General features: G+C 38.9%; 1 protein-coding gene across 2 annotated transcripts in view; it reads right to left on the bottom strand.

Moving 5' to 3' along the window:
* dgkza (diacylglycerol kinase, zeta a) overlaps positions 1 to 7,182 on the bottom strand; it is a 150,949-nt gene extending 143,767 nt beyond the window's left edge. Inside the window, exon 1 of one of the 2 annotated variants that reach the window (XM_053229555.1) lies at positions 6,715 to 7,182. In XM_053229555.1, the coding sequence (XP_053085530.1) occupies positions 6,715 to 6,974 (260 nt within the window). In that variant the 5' untranslated portion in view covers positions 6,975 to 7,182. The remainder of the gene's footprint in view (positions 1 to 6,714) is intronic. The other variant, XM_053229557.1, reaches the window with a different exon arrangement.
* Positions 7,183 to 12,872: the final 5,690 nt, after the last annotated feature.

The raw sequence follows: 12,872 nt of genomic DNA, 5'->3' as shown, positions 1-12,872 counted from the left end.
AACTGCCCAGCTCATGCTTATCTGACTTATTCCCATTAGTATGCAATTGTTAATGTTCACTACTTTATGCATACAAATTTAAAACTTGGTGTTCCACAAGGCTACGTTCTAGGCCCACAGTTTTTGTTCCTGTATGTGCTACTCCTGGCCAAAATTATTTGTAAACATGGTGTTAGCTTTTACTGCTATGCCAATCTATGTTTCAGCCAAACCAGATGACAGACACTAGCTTGATAAAATTGAGGAATGTGTAAAGAACATTAGATACTGGATGCTGAGTAACTTCCTCCTACTTAATTCCAACAAGACAAAATACTCCTACTAGGGCCAGAAGCAGCCAGAAAAGTGTAGACTACAGACTGCTGCTAGTCCCTGATGTAAAAAAAAAATTAAAAAATTCAACAGGATTTTCAAGGTGCTGCAACTTAAGAATATTTTAATCATCTATAGACTGTACATGAACATTTGCTTTCTAAACTTTGTGCAACAAGTAGAAACAAGTCCATTTTTTATTATTTAAAAATTATTTTATGAATAAAATGAATTCATTTCCTATTTTAGTGTGTGGCAAGAAAAAAAATGTAATAACGTTCCTTTTTTCCCCCTTCTCATCCCAAAAAAAAAGAGAATGAAGGCAACATACACCAAGCCTAGAAGTGAACCTTCTGATTATGCAGTAGCTCTGGATGGCCTGTCAGTTGCATCATGTGCAGCAGCGAAAAACCTTGGAGTGATTATTTACTCCAGTCTCCCATTTGAAGATCATGTAAATAATATTACTAGGACAACTCTCTCTCTGTCTCTCTCTCTCTCCGTCTAGCTGTACTTGGCCTCCTGCTGCATGATGTGATGCCAGCGCCAGACAAATTTGTACTACAGTGGCTCGTCTCAACCTCCAGACCCACCTGATTCATCCTGATGTTCTACTTCTTGCTTGGAGGTTCTGCACTTGTGACTCACTTCTTGTTTCTGTGGATAGTCCCACATGGATACCCTAAAGATCTGTACTTCCCAAAAATAGTTTATGCTAAAGTCTCACCCTTGCTTCAGTGGATAATGTCACCTGGATACTGTAGACTTCAACCTTCTAGGAACTGCTGTAATCATAAAGACTGCTCTGTGCTCATCCCAGGACTATTATTCATCTGTTCATTCTGAACATCCTTTCAACATACTTAGTGTTGTTTGCCTTTACTCACTCTACACCTGTATACTGTAATGATTTGTAATACCATTATCTGCTGTCACCTAGAAGAGGATGGGGTCCCTTTTCAGTCTGGTTCCTCTCAAGGTTTCTTCCACATGTTGCCTCAGGGAGTTTTTGCTTGTCATTGTCATCTCTGGCTTGCTCAGAAGGAATCGAAATATAGATCCACATTTCTCTACGGCTGCTTTGTGACAATGTCTGAATTGAACTAAGCCAAAATACTGGTTTTGAAATTATTGGCATCTCACTAATATTAGCTGGTAAAGCCTCCCCTGGAGACAGTGACAATACTGAGGCTCATCCTGTAATGTCAATCAAGGTGACACTTGAAGAGGGATCTTGGGCTCGCCTCCACACAGAACATTTCAATATCTTTTAGATTTTTATGTTCATGTATGTGGATGCCCTTTTTAATTCAGATCAGATCACAGAATTTCAGTAGTGGTTTAAATCCAAAGACGGAGAATGTCACTGCATAGCACTTGTTCATTTGTTGATCTGAATATGTGTTTTGGGTCATTATCTTGTTGCAGAATTTTTTAAAATTTTGTAGATTTTTAATCTCCAATCTCTTTTAACATTATGACAGAGGAGACCTGGGTCTCATTTATCAACCATACTCACAGTTTTGTCTGTAGACAGTGCATATGGACATTTCTATACACAGAATATGATTTATCAAGTTTTCTTGTGCATGAGAAAATGTATATAATTTTGCGCACTCCTGGCCGTGTGTATGCTGGAACCCCAGGTGGTAGAAAAGTGTAGTTGTCGGTAAAATGATTATAAGGAGCTCCCATCACACTTATTGTCAGTTGCATCAACATAACTAACAGCATGATTACTGAATTCGGTGCTAACAAAGGTTAAGACGGTGACACAGATGAAATGTAAAGTCATATAAAATGCACACCTCACATCTAAAGATTGTTTGGGATGTTTGGATGTGATTACTGATCTCGACTTGCTTGAAGATTTGGCATGTGGTGTTTTTAAGGGCCACAGGAACCTCTTTGCTGAGAGCGATAAATGGCTCATCAGCCCATTTCGTTTGCCCAGTGCAGTTTTAGTTGATCTCTGCCAGCACTTCACCCTACCTTTGGAAAGGCCAACAAAATGCATGTATTCAAATCCCTTATGCTGCAATACATTTCCAAATATGACAGCGGAAAAGACAACAATAATGAAGAATTTTCACATCATCGCAAGTCTTGTAATTGTAATTTAAGGAACAGATTATGCAGATGTAGCCACAAAATTACCCGTTTTTGAAGAGCTCATTTTTGTGTATAGAAACTGCTATGACTTAATTTATGGGTAACTTGTGATGTTAAACATCAGTGCCAAGTGGCAAGGTGGAACACACGATTCTTTCATTGTGCAGAACAGCAAAGTGGGACTTTGTCTTCAACATGGTGGTAATGGCCATGTACGGGATTAATTAAACATCCAGCTGTCTGTATACTTGTGTGATAAATGCCAAAATTCCTGCTGTGAACTTTCACAAAAGCCAGTGGACCACCAGTTGCAAAACCATCCCCAAGCATCAAAACTCCATCAGCATATTTTACAGTGGGTTTAGGGTTTCCCTTCTATATGGTCCCTTTTTATCCCCCCCAAAAATGCAAAGGATGTGCACAGCTAAAATATTTTATTTTTTATCTCATCTGAACGACGCGTAATGAAGTTCAGGTACTGTATTTTGCGAGTTGCTCTTTTGGAAGAGCTTTTTTTGTACAACCCTTTAAACAGCTTCACAGAGGTTGGTGTGTAGATGTGGCCTTACATTCAACAACTTGAAAAGTTCAATAATCAGCTAAACCCTGCAATTCTGAAACTGGCATTCTGGGTTCTTTGCTTCCCTCCTCTTCACTTATAGCTTTCTTTTATAGCCCTGATTGTGCTTAATGGTATTTCTTAAAGTGCATTATTTTTAATATAGATTCCCTTACTTATGTTGCTCAACAACCTCTCATATGTTTTCACTTTCTACTATTGTTGTGGCAAATTTCTATATTTAGAGTCTAATTTTGCAGCATTTAAAATTTTAATTTGGTTCAAATATTCATTCACTTAAAACAACACAGGCAATGTACAATATTTTTATGTGATAAAGAGAAATACATTTATTCAGTTCTTAAATGGTTGTGATAAATAATCATGATTTTACTTTTAAGCAATGAAATTGTGTTTATAATTTTAGTTAATAATACAGCCCTATGATGAACAGAACATCTGAGACTGTGGTAGCCTCATAAACCAGCAATGAAGATATGAAATGTTTATATTGGCACATGCTTACTAAAATTAGGCTGGAAAAATCTCACTATATTAAAATCCAGTATGAGAAGAGCAAACACACTGGATATCATTTCTGCATCTCATGTTTATACCTTTGTGCGTCTGACTTACAGCTTCTCAGTTGCTGAGTGATCGCTTGTGTGTTTTATTCATTGTGTTCTACTAACTGACTCCCGCTCAGTTATTAGCAGGAGGGACATTATGTCATTATGTGATTTTATCTGGCTCCTGCTGGTTTCTCACATCAAGAGCAGGAGAGTGACCTTTTGTCACTGCTGCTCTAAATTGTGTATTGATTTTTTCCCTGAATTCGTTGCCCTTCAATCTGTCTCTGGCCAATTTCCTCCACCTTCACTCTCTCTTGTTCTTTCCCTCTCTCTCAGTGACTCATCTGTAGCTGTAGTAAGTGAATCAGCAGGAAGTTTGACACCAGTACAGGGCATTGTGCTCTCCTGAATGCCCACCTCCTGCTCTCGGACACTCTACCAGGTTTTGAGTGGGCATGGAGAGGCACAGACTGGCACAGACGCTGGCACTGGGTCAATCTTAACCTTTGCATATTTATATGGCAAAAAAGTCCAGGATCACCCCGCATCCCTCTCATCCGGTTACATAAGACGTACTCAAAGCATGGCATCGTGTACTCGGAATCACTAAACACACACAGATGCTCCCTTGCAATGCTGCACACTGCTTAGAGTACAAGGCCTAGTCATAATTACATAAAGCACACATGGGAAGACCGAGACAGAGAGATCATTTCTTACCATTCTGTAAAAAGCAATATAATATAGGCTTATTGCAAAATAAAATGTTTTATTTAAACATTATTTAACCTCAGTGGACCGACTTATGTTTGAGACTATATAGGAAGATCTCCTCTAAGAGAATAACGTGATGCTGCATATAGAGTTTGTAGCCGTGGACAGGATGTGTGTGCACTGCATATGAGAAAAACCTGCATTCTGTGGAAACGCAAACATTTGTTCTGTTACACTCAAGATTTTAACCGGATGGCTTCCTAGTAGTTACACAGCTTAAAAAGAAGACCTGGCACATACAGGTAAAACCTGACACTGGTGGGTAATGCCGTAACATTTCCAGCCACTTACAGCAACTTATAGTACTGCTAAAAAAAAAAAAAAGAAGTGTGTGTATTAAAGTGGATGTACTGTATGTAACTTTTTCATTCCAGTGATCTCATAATCACACATGCGAATGGGGATTTCTGTATGATCCCAATCCACTACTTAACATCGCTATCAGAGCCAATACTGGTTGGCTGTATGTATTTCAGTATTATTCAGTGCCATGGGCTTGTGTGATGTTTACTGAAACAACCCTGGTCTTACACATGAACAGAAACCACAACAAGGTCTGCTAAGGTTTTACACAACCCTGTAACAAAAGCTTGCAGAGAGAAAGATATGTGAGTGTCAGATCAGTATCAGCTGACACCCAACAATCTGGCAAATATATCTGGAGACATATATTTAGTATTAAAAGATTTGGACTGATAACTCTTGAGCACACAGTGTGAAACGAGGGAAAAAAATGTCAGGCAGGTTGCTAGGGGCTCTAACGAAAAGACGTGTATGGAGACACTAGTGAGGATGTTTGGCTTTAGGGTGGGTGAGAAAGAAGTAGGCAACAAACTTGGTTGTAAATTTCTAATTCAACCCGAAGCTGCCTCAAAGTTAAAGTATGAGCAGAGACTGAAAAAAGTGCACTTGAAATTATCCGGATGTAATCCAGGAGGGTTGAAATGCAGCCAAATAAGACACCAGTTAATGGGCTGTGTGTTCTGAACCAATTACATTCTGTAAAACTAACGTTCATTTTGAAGATTTCAGACTCTTGACACGACGTTACTCCTCTGGACGTTAAACTGAGCTTACATGAAATTGGGGCGGGGTTAAAGGGAAAGTGTTGTTTGTGCTTGTTTTCTCCATAATGCACTGCCAAGCTTTTTGAAAAACTGTATCTTCATTAGAGATCAGGTCTGCCTCTGCACGACTAAGCTTTGATATGCCCCAAGTAATGAACTAATGTTCTGTCAAACCTGTCGCTGTTATGGAAATGAAAAGGTCATCTGAAATTAGCACACTCGTTCTTTAACTTTCACTTCAGCAGGACTTTAGCAGTGTTCTTGGAATAAGGAACCTAAATGTAAGATGTACACGGTTACATTCGTGGTGACAAAGTTTTGCTAGTGAACTACTGCCTATTGCATATAGAAAACAATGTGCAACAGTGGCTCTTTATACATAATCAACAATAGATTTCTGCACTACACATGAAAAAGAAAAGAAAAGAGATAATCTGTGCTTTTTTTCATAGTTCATCCAGCAGGTTGGTTTCTCTTGTGCATCAGTATACACTAGTGTACCCTCTACACTAGTGTGCTCCTTCAGCACAAATCTGTTGCTCGTATGTGTGTGTGTGTGTGTGTGATAATCATAATAATTTCCAGCTGTTATAATGTGTCACAGCACACACACCTTTACTCAACCACACCGTTTAGCCATTGCTCCAGTGTTCTTGTTAAATGTTGATATCTTCTAATTAAACATCAGGCAAGTCATCAAACAGATGTTGTAAACAGCGCATCCTTTTCAAGCATCTACTGGCTGCTTATTTCTTCTCCCTGTGTTTTTATCACTATGGCATGAACTGAAGGCTTGAGTAAAGCTCAGAGATTAAACTTGAACACTGTCAGTGATGAGTTGCTTCAGTGATATTAAAAAAAGAAGCTATGGAAACAGAAGGTGTTTAGCACTTATTGCTATAAACAGACAGTTAAACAGGATATACTGTAAGATCATGTGGCTGTGTAAGGAACTCACTTGCTGAAGTGTATGTTCAAAATCTAAAAAGTGTAAGAGTGAGGCGAGGAGGATTCAAGGGTCCTGTGTAGGGATGGTCCATACTGTATACTCACATACTATTTAGTACAGCTATGTACACTTCCATCCTCACCAGCATCTGCCACTACTGAGAAAGACATGCTGTTTAGCACTTTATTCTGCAGGCTTCATGCAGTCCAGCCTGCTATAGGATTTAGTATGCTACTGCAGAAGGCAGGGATGATGTGCACTATTCTTGTGTACTATTTAGCACGTGGTGCTGGAGGCTCGCAGAGTCTGGTCACGTGACCCTTACACACTGTTTAGCTCGCTAGTACGCGGTGCTGCCAGTCTGCTCACCTGTAAGACACCTGTTTGCGGATGGTGAGAGGAAGGAAGTCGCTCTCCAGCTGCTTCACCGGAGACGAGAGCCCGTCTTCCTGCGCTCCAGCCGCCGCTGTGCCGCTCTTCAGAGCCGAGTGCTGGGGCAGAAACACGTCCTCTTCCTCCACCACGTCCTCGAGCGCGGGCGCCATCACCAGCAGCAGCAGCGAGTCGGCAGGGCTGGGAGCTGCCGCCCGGGACGCAGCGGCTCGGCTACACTCACTCGCTTCTGCCATGCCAACTCTCTCCAGCTACTTTTAATTAGCGACACAAAGCAGCACTTTGGAAACCCGGAGCCGAGATATGTTCAGTGTAGAAGCTAAGTGACAGCTAGGTGACAGCGCGTTTGATTTATTACAACAGTTTACTAAGAGTTGTCTCACTTCAGACGTCTTCTTCAGGTGAAACTGGCAAATACAAGCCCGCAACGCACGACTGCGCTTCAGGACCCCGCCCACTGTGTAGTCGCTGGCCATTCAGCCAATCACGAGCGGGCGTCACTGCTGCCCCGCCCCGTCCTGGCCCAGCTCTCACCTGCTTGCTTATTCAGCATGCAAAGCAGTTACAGAGAATCACAGTGTGCTGCAGTAAAGCCCATGGAAAACAACTTCCATGTGAATCTTATGGCTGATTATACCTAAAATAACTAGCTTTTCACTTTACTGTATTGTACTTAATGTTGGATATAATATTGTATTGATATCTAAATATTTTGTCCTGTATTTAAAGGTCAGTATTTCGTTAATTTACCAAAAGTTTGTAGGGTGATTTCATGATTGGGGTGCCATCTACAGCACTTACAAACAGCATGCTGCCTGTTCCAGACGATTACCCTCAAATATAATCATTAAAATAGTATATTAGTGATGTTTATGGGGGCACAGTGGCTCAGGGATTAGCACATTTGCCTTGCACCTCTGGAGTTGGAGGTACGATTCCTGCCTCTGCCCTGTGTGAGTGGAGTTCTCCCTCTGCTTCGGGGGTTTCCTCCAGGTACTCCAGTTTCCTCCCCCAGTCCAACTGGCATCTCTAAATTGTCTGTAGTGTGTGTGATTGTGCCCTGTGGGGGGGTTGGCACCCTGTCCAGGGTGTCCCCGCCTTGTGCCTTTTTTTTTTTTTTGAATTAATGTATTAATCAATTTAACATCGCATGCTTGCAAGCCATCCATTATGGCTTATGAAAAATGTACTTTCATTCAACCCAGTTACCTGAATATTCCATGAGTCACATGTTCAATAGGAAATTGCATCATATGAACTTCCTGAAGATCATGGGAAGAAGAAAAGTGAGTTCTCTTATTCTTTTTTCTCTCGTTCTATTTTCCGTGATATTTCGATATTGTCTGATGAGGTCACTTTGAACATACAACGCTGCAGCCCAACTTATATACTGAAAGTAGATTATTCATTAAAATGCATTTTAAGTAATTTATTAGAAAGTCATTAATGACTTCATGCAGTTAGCATGGATACTAGTTAGGCATATTTTGTGTATTTGCTAATTCTACGCAAAAAAAAAAAAAAAAAAAACCTTCAACCTTGTTACTTTCAACTCTGTTACTCATTTAAGAGCAAAATGCCGCCACTGGCAACAAACACACCTTGTAAAAAAAAAATATAAAAAATAAATAAGAGGCTTGTTGCACATTTTTGAATGTTTAAATACGTTTCCTTAGATTATTTCGATATCGTATTGTATTGAAAGCTCAGTTTTTCAGTATTGCACTGAAAGCTAATTATTTATTTGGTATTTCAGGTTTGTACTGATATCTCAGTACTGAAGTGTTATATTTAAAGCTCAGTATTTCACTAATATATTGATATCTCAGTATTGCAGTGTTGTATTTAAAGCTCAGTATTTCACTAATATATTGATATCTCAGTATTGCAGTGTTGTATTTAAAGCTCAGTATTTCACTAATATATTGATATCTCAGTATTGCAGTGTTGTATTTAAAGCTCAGTATTTCACTAGTGTATTGATCTCTCAGTATTGCAGTGTTGTATTTAAAGCTCAGTATTTCACTAGTGTACTGATATCTCAGTATTGCAGTGTTGTATTTAAAGCTCAGTATTTCACTAGTGTACTGATATCTCAGTATTGCAGTGTTGTATTTAAAGCTCAGTATTTCACTAGTGTACTGATATCTCAGTATTGCAGTGTTGTATTTAAAGCTCAGTATTTCACTAGTGTACTGATATCTCAGTATTGCAGTGTTGTATTTAAAGCTCAGTATTTCACTAGTGTACTGATATCTCAGTACTGAAGTGTTATATTTAAAGCTCAGTATTTCACTAATATATTGATATCTCAGTATTGCAGTGTTGTATTTAAAGCTCAGTATTTCACTAGTGTATTGATCTCTCAGTATTGCAGTGTTGTATTTAAAGCTCAGTATTTCACTAATATATTGATATCTCAGTATTGCAGTGTTGTATTTAAAGCTCAGTATTTCACTAGTGTACTGATATCTCAGTATTGCAGTGTTGTATTTAAAGCTCAGTATTTCACTAGTGTACTGATATCTCAGTATTGCAGTGTTGTATTTAAAGCTCAGTATTTCACTAGTGTACTGATATCTCAGTATTGCAGTGTTGTATTTAAAGCTCAGTATTTCACTAGTGTACTGATATCTCAGTATTGCAGTGTTGTATTTAAAGCTCAGTATTTCACTAGTGTACTGATATCTCAGTATTGCAGTGTTGTATTTAAAGCTCAGTATTTCACTAGTGTATTGATCTCTCAGTATTGCAGTGTTGTATTTAAAGCTCAGTATTTCACTAGTGTATTGATATCTCAGTATTGCAGTGTTGTATGGGAAGCTCGGGATTTCACTAGTGTATTGATATCTCAGTATTGCAGTGTTGTATTTAAAGCTCAGTATTTCACTAGTGTACTGATATCTCAGTATTGCAGTGTTGTATTTAAAGCTCAGTATTTCACTAGTGTACTGATATCTCAGTATTGCAGTGTTGTATTTAAAGCTCAGTATTTCACTAGTGTACTGATATCTCAGTATTGCAGTGTTGTATTTAAAGCTCAGTATTTCACTAGTGTACTGATATCTCAGTATTGCAGTGTTGTATTTAAAGCTCAGTATTTCACTAGTGTACTGATATCTCAGTATTGCAGTGTTGTATTTAAAGCTCAGTATTTCACTAGTGTATTGATATCTCAGTATTGCAGTGTTGTATTTAAAGCTCAGTATTTCACTAGTGTACTGATATCTCAGTATTGCAGTGTTGTATTTAAAGCTCAGTATTTCACTAGTGTACTGATATCTCAGTATTGCAGTGTTGTATTTAAAGCTCAGTATTTCACTAGTGTATTGATATCTCAGTATTGCAGTGTTGTATTTAAAGCTCAGTATTTCACTAGTGTATTGATATCTCAGTATTGCAATGTTGTATGGGAAGCTCGGGATTTCACTAGTGTATTGATATCTCAGTATTGCAGTATTGTATGGGAAGCTCAGATTTTTACTGTTGAATGAAAAAGCAGTACTTAAGTATTATACTGAAAACTTGTGTAAAATACTATACACCAGGATATTGCATCATATCTCCAGTTGGGTTGTGTTGTGTTCTGCAGGTCTGCACATGACATTGTGTGGCAATGATCTGAAGCAGGGTAACTAAGGGGGGCCAGAGTGAATATCAGATAGTACAGACAACAGGTTTAGCCAGTTGTGTGACACTGAGTGTATGTCTGTAGTTATAACAGACTCTACCATAGCTTATGATAATGAGAATATGAGGAGTCCTGTTCTAAACTATTTTTAGTTTGCTGCACTTAAAGATGCATGTTGTCATGAATTAGTTTTTTAAAGGTTATTATGTTTGTTGGTGATGTTCATGAGTACATTGCAACCTTACCTGTACAATGCTATGCTCTTTCAGTTTCACTTCACCACCTGGGTTCATTCCAGTCAGTGTATTCAACAGAAAGCTGACTTACTATCTTTAAATAGCGTGTACATTTTTCCTGTAAACTATTACAGGTGGAAGCAGGTGCATGATGTAAGCAAAAAACTGAAACTTGAAAATATGCAGTGCAGCTCTGTTCTATCTGTTATGACCCTAGAAAGAGAGATAGACCAAGGATCGATCTCTTGAGTGCCTGAAGCGTCTGACTCAGAGGTCTTGGATTTCACACATGCTCTGACCTAGCTTACACAACTAGGCACATCAATACCTCAACACATACACAAGCAGTGCCAATACATCAGCACATCCACTAGACTGAAATCGCTTTCACTAATGCAGCATTTTGGGAGTTTCAAAATGCTGACATGACTGTCTTGGTTTAAATGAGGTGAGTATGGATGTGTGTATGCTGGAAAGCCAATTTAGGCACAGTCTGTCTAACTATTATTATTATTATTATTATTATTATTATTATTATTATTAAAGATAGAGAGTATAGAGACTAACAGTAACCACTTTACTGATATTGGAACAAAAGCAACTTAAAGAATACTTGTTAAGAGACAAGCCATATTCGTCATTAATTTATATACATGAGTGATCATTTATTTTTGAAACAAAGGTTCTTCTTCAGAGCACTGGTGTAGGCATGTGTGCCAGGGTTTGCCTGTGCTCCCATGAGCATTACTGTCTACTGCATTTATGTTGGTTTTAGTATGTGATTATTGTCCAGGACTAGGTCTGGGTTTCAGTAAAACTAATTTGGTTGTTCTGCTCATTACTATGTGCTTCGTAGTGCTTTGACTCGTTGTGCCAGCTCTTTTAGGTTTTTGTTGGATAAATATAAACGGACAGGAATCTTCTCCAGATTTGTCTTTTTGATATACTAATGTAAGTTAAGTGCAGCCACAGCAATGTCTGACAATAATGATAACAATGTTACTGCAGGAATTTGTCAATGCTGCAGCGCCTGGCTGATTTGACACATACATTGCAATGCTTAATGTTTTTTTTTATCAGTCAGAAAGTGCATTAAGATTTTATTGAACATTTCGGTGATAGAGCAATGCAGTGGTGGAGTGGGTAGTATTGCTGCCTCACAGCTCCAGGGTCCCGGCTTCGATCCTGAGTTCGGGTTACTGTGTGAATATATGTGCATGGTGCCAGTCCAGGCTGTATTCCCACCTCACGCCCAGTGTTCCCGGCATAGTCTCCAGATCCACCATGACCCCGTTAAGCTGAATATGCTTAAGTGAGTAAATTTAAGTGAAAGATAGGCAAAGACCAGTTTGTTTTGAAAAACTGGCAAGGAGCCATTTGGGAGATCCTCATCTGGCTAACTTGGCTCCTCTGATTGCACCACAATAGGATGTGGGATGGAATAAGCTAAAGATGTCCTAACAGATGCCCATAGCAGGGGTCAACAGGGAGAAAGGAAAGTGAGTGAGTGAGTGAATGAGTGAGTGCTGGGAACTATAGATACAGTAATGTCATTATGTGGCCATTTATTATGCACCAAGGAACAAATATTCAGCACTGTGTGTTATTCTCCCTGTGTTTCCACCACATGTCTAAAATTGTCAGTGTTTTCTATAAGGTTAATAGAATTGTGCCAAAATCTAACCAAGTAACTGAGTGTTTTTTTAACCAAGTTACACCCACAATGACTATTAATCAGTTTACTTAACTACAGTTATGATCATTGTCCAAAATGAATTGTTAAATATTAGTCAGTATACCTCAATAGCAGTCTCTCTCTCACACACACACACACACACACACACACACACAGACATAAATGGTATGAGGAACTGTGAGTGTTTTGTGTGGGAGGAAGAGAGGCAGCTGTAGTCTCGTCCTTTGTTTCTTTTCTCCACCTCTCAGTGGAATATTTTTATCTATTGTGAGTGTGTGGAGGCAGTGTGTGCCAATGCAGGTCTCTTTCCCTTACACTGCTCTATCTAATAATCACCAACTGGAATCAACAATACTGATTAGATTTCCGGATAATCTGCAGGGAGGGAGAGAGAGAGAGAGAGAGAGCAAGCAGTGGGGAGTTTTAAGGACGTTTCATAGTCAGGGTTCACTTAAGTGAATTGTTCAGTCATGTTAAATTATCTACACGTGTAGCTGTATGATTTCATGTATGGTAAAACAATTGTCGCATCTATAGAAGCACTATCATTAACAGTTATAGTTTATTTTAA

The sequence above is a fragment of the Pangasianodon hypophthalmus genome, chromosome 25 (assembly GCF_027358585.1).
Source record: "Pangasianodon hypophthalmus isolate fPanHyp1 chromosome 25, fPanHyp1.pri, whole genome shotgun sequence".
Lineage (NCBI taxonomy): Eukaryota > Metazoa > Chordata > Actinopteri > Siluriformes > Pangasiidae > Pangasianodon > Pangasianodon hypophthalmus.
The sequence above is the reverse complement of the archived record's forward strand: the minus strand, read 5'-3'. Positions and strand labels throughout refer to the sequence as shown.